This window comes from Theropithecus gelada, chromosome 14 (genome assembly GCF_003255815.1).
Source record: "Theropithecus gelada isolate Dixy chromosome 14, Tgel_1.0, whole genome shotgun sequence".
NCBI classification, from domain to species: domain Eukaryota; kingdom Metazoa; phylum Chordata; class Mammalia; order Primates; family Cercopithecidae; genus Theropithecus; species Theropithecus gelada.
The window spans coordinates 61,401,558-61,409,114 of record NC_037682.1 but is presented as its reverse complement, the minus strand read 5'-3'; the positions used below and the strand labels follow the sequence as shown (position 1 = coordinate 61,409,114).

The following is a 7,557-nucleotide window of genomic DNA, read 5'->3' as shown; positions in this document are numbered from 1 at the left end:
ATGTATAACTTGAGTTGTTATAACCCCAGTTCCTTTATCTTTGTTGGAATACCTGGCCTGGAGAAGTTCCACATATGGATTGGGATTCCCTTTTGTGTCATCTATGCTGTGGCTGTTGTGGGCAATTGCATCCTTCTCTACCTCATTGCAGTTGAACACAGCCTTCATGAGCCCATGTTTTTCTTCCTCTCTATGCTGGCCACCACAGACCTCATCTTGTCCACTGCCACAGTGCCCAAACTGCTCAGTAACTTCTGGATTGGCTCCCAAGAAATAACCTTTTCTGGTTGTCTAACTCAGATGTTCTTCCTCCACTTCAGCTTTGTGGTGGACTCAGCCATCCTGCTGGCCATGGCATTTGATCGCTATGTGGCCATCTGCTTCCCCTTGAGATATACCACCATCCTGACTCCGCAAGTGATCATCAAGCTTATGGTGAGCATTGTTGTGAGAAGCTTCTCCATCATCCTACCAGATGTTTTTCTGCTAAAACGGTTACCCTTTTGCAGGACACATATCATCCCTCACACCTACTGTGAGCACATAGGTGTTGCTCAGCTTTCATCTGCAGACATCTCCATCAACATCTGGTATGGGTTTGCTGTACCTCTTATGACTGTCATCTCAGATGTGATCTTCATTGCTGTTTCCTATGCCTTCATCCTTTGTGCTGTATTCCAACTCTCATCCCAGGGTGCCCGCCAAAAAGCCCTCAGCACCTGTGGTTCCCATGTCTGTGTCATCCTCATGTTTTACACCCCTGCCTTCTTCTCCATCCTTGCTCATCGCTTTGGGCACAGTGTTCCTCAAAATGTGCTTATCCTGTTTGCCAACCTCTATGTGGCCATCCCTCCTGCTCTAAATCCTATTGTTTATGGAGTGAAGACAAAGCAGACACAGGACAAATTTATTCTCCTCTTCTCTTTGAAGAAGTCACAATGAGTGGACACTGAAGGAGAAATGTATGTAAAATTGATTTGGTGAAATTTTGTGTAACATAGGGCAACATAAAGATAAAGCTGTAACTCTTATTAATTTGAAATTTCAACATTCTACCTATGTGCAAAGTATAGGCAAGAGGGAGAGGGGAGAGAGAAAAATCTTATAAACTTCTAGAAAATAAAGGACTTCTTTGGTTTAGTTTTTTTCACCACTTGTGTGAAGAAGCTGACGACGAATACAGTAGAGCACTAAAACTAAAGCTTGTATCTTTCCTAATGCTAATCTTAGTATATTTGAAGGATGCATATTTTCTAACATGGAAATGTACCCCCGTGTTTCTCAGCTTATGAATTAAAGATGAAGCCTCTTGCCTTCCCTTGTTAAGTAGTTATCAATCCTCTCTACTATAATTCTCAAACATATGGCTTCACACTTCTTTAGTCCAGATTCTATACATTATTAATGCTTCCTTCTGTGCCCTTTACTTTCTCCCCTTATCCATCTCTTATTACATAGAGTTGCTTATATTTTGTGTATTTAATTGTATGCTCCGAGAAAATTCCAACCTTGGTTTTTCATAACCCTAGACCTGTATTTTATAAGTATTTATATATTTAATTAAGAAAATAATTATGAGAGGGTAATATTAGTTAATTTGGTTTACAGATGAGGAAGCCAAAACATAAAGATTGCAGAAAGGTAATTAATAGATCTACAGGATCTAAATCCAGGTCTGAATGATTCCGGACTCTAAACTCCTTAGCCAATAACTTCCTGGGTATCTACTCACAAAAATGGTTTTCAAGCTTCTTAAACTTAATTTCTCCAAAATTTGCATAGAAACGTACTATCTTCCTCTCTCTAAAAAAAAAAAAAAAAAAAAAAAAAAAAAAAAAAAAACAAAAAACTCTTTCTTTTCTGTCTTCCTAAATGACACTATCAAAAACAGAAATTTCCAAGCAAGAAATCTATCATTTATTCTTTATTTCTCCTAAATTACTCTCAAAGAAAATTAAGTCAACGTTAGGTTTATTATTTGAGTCTGAGGTGGTTATAAGTTATTCCAGTGGATACATTCATAACATTCTTACCTTTATTATGGCTGTTGAGCTTGACTGGGCTCTAATCTATTATCTGTCTCTCCGAAAGTATTCCAAAATCTTTTTGAAGGGGTTCCACTCTTGCTCCATCCAATCCACTTTCTCTATAAAAGCCAGAGTGATCATTTTACAATTCACATATGATTATGACACTTTGTACCTTGAAACTCTTCAATGGTTCCATTGTCCTCAGGGTCATGCATAAGTACTGTCCTTCCTTAGGGTCATTGTAGGGAATGCAAGACTTGAATGAAAAGAGCGACCTTCTGTAAAACTAACATCTTTGCACTTTATTTACATTTATTTATATTTTATTTATGTTTATTTACACTTTATTTGCACTCCCCTGACTCTTAGAGAGAATAATTCCAGAAGTGATATTTTTCTTTTATGTTATCATATTCAGTGTCCTGTTTTTGTTTTTGTTTTGTTTTACATAAAATAAAACTTGGTGTGGGTGGAGAATGTGTTGGGTGGAGTTGGGTAGGATTTATTCAAGCTCCTGTTAGGAAACTATCCCAAGATAACAACACCTATTTCTTAAGATCTCCACTGCAAAAGAAGACATACATTGAATCAAGATGAACATATTAAATTACTTGAGAGGAAGAAGTAAAGAGTAAAATGGGCATTCTGAGATAAGATCCTGTGTGTATGTGAGTGTATGGTGTGTGTGTGTGTGGTATATGTTGATATTTTCTTTGCTTCTGTAATGCCCTGTAGCCAGAAAAGACACATGTAGAGGCTGCTTCATTTATGCCACTATTAAAAATTGGCATATTTATTTGCTTATATCTTTATCTGCCCACAGCTATGTTATTGATGCAGAATTTTTCTCAGCCACTTTTGCCAGCTGGAGACCTCTGGATGGTGATGCCCCTGCCCAGGCCTTGCTCAGGCCAAGGTTTGCCGCAGAAGATGCCCCATATATTCAGTCTGCTGGGCCATTCCCGGCCTACACTCTGGTGCAAATCCCACAGTGGTTGTGACTGTGCACTCAGTCCCTGGCAGGAGAGGGTGGGTGAGCGAGAAAGTGTGGGGTCTGGCCAGCTGTTCTGAGTGCCAGCACAGTAGCAGGGTCTGTGCAGGGCTTGCAGCCAGACCAGGGACCAGGAGTGTCACAAGCCACTCTTGCGGTGGACTTCAGCGTCCAGACAAAGGGAATGTGGTGGCAACTAGGCAAGGGTGTCCATGACCCTGAAGCCTCAGAGGGGATGTTATAGTGTGCTAATTAGCTCTTTTAGTACTGTTATCTGCAGCCTGATGAATGGCAGCACTTTAACAGCTCTGTCAGCCCCTTACCTTGCTCCAGCCCACGACACTGGGTCTAATTTGGCCCTGCTACTGCTTCCTGTTGCATGGGGTGGCTGCCCTCTGCCAGCAGAGGGCAGAGGGCCACAGTTCTTACAGCCTCCAATATACCTACATTCAGTGGGTCCCAAGTTTTTGTACCATGTCCAAGAAGAATGAGATCACACTGACAATAAATGGGTGAAGAGGTCAGGGAAGAATTTTACTGAGCAACAAAATAGCTCTCAGCAGAGCAGGGACATAAGGGTGGTCTCCCACCAGAAGTCACATGGTTTCTCTCTCTGTGTGGCTGGATCTGAGGCTTTTATGGGATCAGAATGGGCAGTGCATGCTGATTGGTTTGTGAGTATGCAGAAAAGGCTAAAACAAAAGCACCACTCAAAGGTGGGCACAACAGTGTAAAAAACTAATTAGGGAAGGGAAGGTATATGTAAAATAGGTGAAGGGTGAGGATCAATCAGAGGAAAGTGTGCCATATGGAAAGAGAGGTTCTCAATCCAGTTGTGGACTTACCCAGGATTTTTAGCTTGGCTTTCAGGTTTTAAGCTGTCTTTGGTTTGAAGGTAGGGTTTCACCAGGGACCTGCCCCTGTCTGTCTAGGATTTGTCTGCCTCCTGCTGCCATCATTATGAGCTCCTCGAAGGCAGAAACTTAGTCTTAGGCACCTTCTTACACCCTGTCCAATGAAAATACCTGCCAAACCATGTGATTTCAGTATGTTTCATACATATTCAAACTACATCAGAAATGTATTCCTTCAAGCTGTTATCCTAACTTTTTCTTTCTTCCTTTTCTAGCCAGCTTAGATTCCAGAATGCATTGAGTCATTGTCTTGTGTCCTAAACTTCCCTGTCTCTTCTACACACTCAGTTGAAAAAGTATTTCTAGAATCTTGATAAAGTTAGTTCTGTGTTTTGGAGAAGATGGCAAAAGTGACCACAAACTGTTACTACTGCAAGTGAATTACAATAGTACAGCTGTCATACTTGCCTGGTTTCAGCTTCTCAAATAAACCAAATGTTTCCTTGCTTATTCTCTTTACTGTTCTTTGCTTGACAACTCATGTTTAGGCTTCAGTTAAAATTCCTTCCTCAGATATTCCTTCTTTAATCCTGCACACTAGATTAGTATCACTTGCATATGTTTTCATGACACAATGTAGTTTTTATTTTAGGACTATTCACAACTTGAATAAGGTGATAACTTATATTCTTAGTTTTTAGTGTTTATCCCTTTCATTAGGTCATTGAAGACCAGTTTAGTGTCCACCTTGTTTATCACTGTTTTCTCATCACCTGTAAAGTTTTTAGCACATATAAGTGCTCAATAAGTACTTGCTGAATAGATGGGTTGAAACAAATGAGTTTTAATTAATTCATGAAATCTCTATTTTCCATGGTAAGAATCTGCCTGAATTTGTAACTCAGCCTAATCAGAAAGATAATTCTGAAGAGTCAACGAGAAAGGTTTATTTTCTTCATAGAAAGTTGATAATTGTTATTTCACTTATTCCTTGATCCTTGTCTATAATCATTTCCAAGTAATTTTCTTTTTCACAGTTGTGGAAACTAGTTTTCAAAACAGTTAAGTATTTTGCTATAGCACAAGTGAAGGGATAAGGAAAACAAGGAAAAAATTCTAGATTTTTTGCCACTTGACTTGGAAATTAGATTCCTCGTTGGACTTATGGGAGGCTGTGTTTAGAGTTTTCCTAAGTACTCATGTTGGATCTATAATTTTTAGTCCTGTATGTAATTTACCCCACACCAATAGACTACTAATCTGTACTCTAAATAATGGATTAAAAACAAAGTTGATGTTGATTCAGCACTGAAGAAAGAGAATTACCAAGCAAGTCTGGCCATTGAGGAAAGTATCAGAAAAGGGAGGCCTCTGAATACCTGGGGGGATGGCAGCCTCAATGAGAAATATTTTCAGGATTTTGTCGTCTAAGGTTAGAGGGGGATTCCTTTTAATTCAACAGGCATTTGTTCATTACCCACTATGAAGTAATCTCTTCCAAGGATTGAGAAAATAAAACATTCCCTTCACAAGAAGTTTTAGGAGCGTTAGCCTAAGTCCAGGGACATGACAAACCCAATTCTTGCAAAGTTTCTTTATCAAGTTGCTGATCGAGCTAGATAAAAACCTTGCTGAGATTCAGTATGCTACTGTTGTGGCTCAGAACATGATAACCCAAAGTATGGTATCTTGGCACCCTGAGTGCTTTGAACTGAAGGAGATCGAGATTGGAAGGGCCTCCCAAGCAAGACATCTTGTCTCACTTTCTTCCACCCTCTTTTCTCCTTCTCTCTTTCTCCCTCAAAGCAGGTCATGGAAACTAGACTTACCTACTTATTCCCCAAGGCATGTCATAGAAACTAGAACTCATCTCCCTCAAAGCAAGCCATAAAACCTAGAGAAGTCACTCTCTGATCTACCTCCACTGAAAGTTGTCTATAGACCCATATTCTAGAGGGTCTTGCCCCATAACTGGAGTGAAGGAGGGAAAGGGCTTCTCTACACAGAGAAGCCAAGAAGAATCTGAACAAATAGATCTTGCTAAGTTCTCCTTAGTTTGTTACCATTAGATCATACCCTTTTAGTCCAATCACATTTCTACACAGCCCTCCATCTTTCTTTGAACCTAAGCATTAAAAAAAACCCTGGGTTTTGGGGTTTTTATATTTGATGTCTCCTGTGTCATGTAAAACTTTGATTAAATAAATTTATTATACTTTTGTTAATCAGTCTTTTGTCATAGGGGTGTTGGCCATAGACCTTGAATAGACGAGGAAAGGGTATAACACCTTTTTACCCTTACACTACTTTCTTAGATTCAAAAATTCCCAACTCACCACTAATAAGAGCAGAAGTATAGATTTTTAAGATGAGAAAGTGTTAATTTGGTTGAATCCTTGCTCATATCCTAGACTAACTTGGGGCCTTGGGACCTATAGATCCCCTGGCTCAGAGGCCCTCTGACCTAACCTGTCTCTAATCCCTGGAGAACATGAGGGGTGTACTTTTGTATGTCACTCCTGTAGGCTCTGTGTTAGTTCTTCTCTACTACAAGCATGATCCTATGTCTATCCCTTTTGTTCTGTGTCTGTCCTTCCTGAGCCTGGGACTACTTCTCCTGTCCTTTGGTCTGTATATTGCCAGCTGTGCTTCCATACACCCTACTTTTTATCCTGCTTTTTGCAAAATACAGTTCCAGCACCAAGGCCTCCAAGGTATCAGTTGGTGGAGAATAGTGAGGAACTATTTGGTAGTGAAGCTGGTGGGGAGTAGAGCAGATGAGAAATAGATCTGGTGAAGAGGACAGAAGGAGTTGGGAAAAGGGTGGGCTCCAAAAAAAGGAAAGGCCAAGATTAAAACTTTGAATGTAGTTTTTAGATCCAACAGTTATTGTAAGAGACTACAGAAAAAGAGAAGTATCTACTTGGAGCTTCCTTCCGAGCCTCCCCCTCTGCTCTCTTCAAAATGTTTTCAAGTTGGCAGGGTGAGGTTGCTTACGCCTGTAATCCCAGCACTTTGGAAGGCTGAGGTGGGCGGATCATGAGGTCAGGAGTTCAAGACCAGCCTGGCTAAGATGGTGAAACCCCCGTCTCTACTAAAAATACAAAAAAATTAGCCAGGCATGGTGGCGGGCACCTGTAATCCCAGCTACTCGGGAGGCTGAGGCAGAGAATTGCTTGAACCCAGGAGGCAGACATTGCAGTGAGCCAAGATCACGCCACTGCACTCTAGCCTGGGCGACAGAGTGAAACTCCGTCTCAAAAAAAAACAAAAACAAAAACAAAAAACAAAAAAGCTATAATTGTTTAATAATAGATATAATTGTCCCATATAAGCACCATTTAGAGGGAGGTAGTCTCTGACAAGTTTTTCTTTTTGTTTCATATATAGGTCTATTTAGGTTTTCTTATTATTCATAAATTATATTTGTTATTTTTAAGTTTCCTTAATATCACTAATTTTAATTCAATTGTTAAAACATTAAAATTGCTTTGTAAAATACCATCATTGTTAGAAAATATATTTTTCATTATTAGAAATTATATTTTTGTCTTCTTATCTGAATTTTAATCATTGTATTTATGTAATTTACTTGTGACATTAGAGATTCAATTCCACTAATTACAATTGACACATTTTTCTTTTTAAAACAATTGATTTCCATTTTTGGATATTTAGTATA

General features: G+C 39.4%; 1 protein-coding gene across 1 annotated transcript; it reads left to right on the top strand.

Moving 5' to 3' along the window:
• LOC112607370 (olfactory receptor 52H1-like) lies at positions 1–942 on the top strand. The gene has a single exon (XM_025358490.1). It carries the CDS (start codon positions 1–3, stop codon positions 940–942), a length of 942 nt encoding a protein of 313 aa, XP_025214275.1.
• The last annotated feature ends 6,615 nt before the right edge of the window (positions 943–7,557 follow it).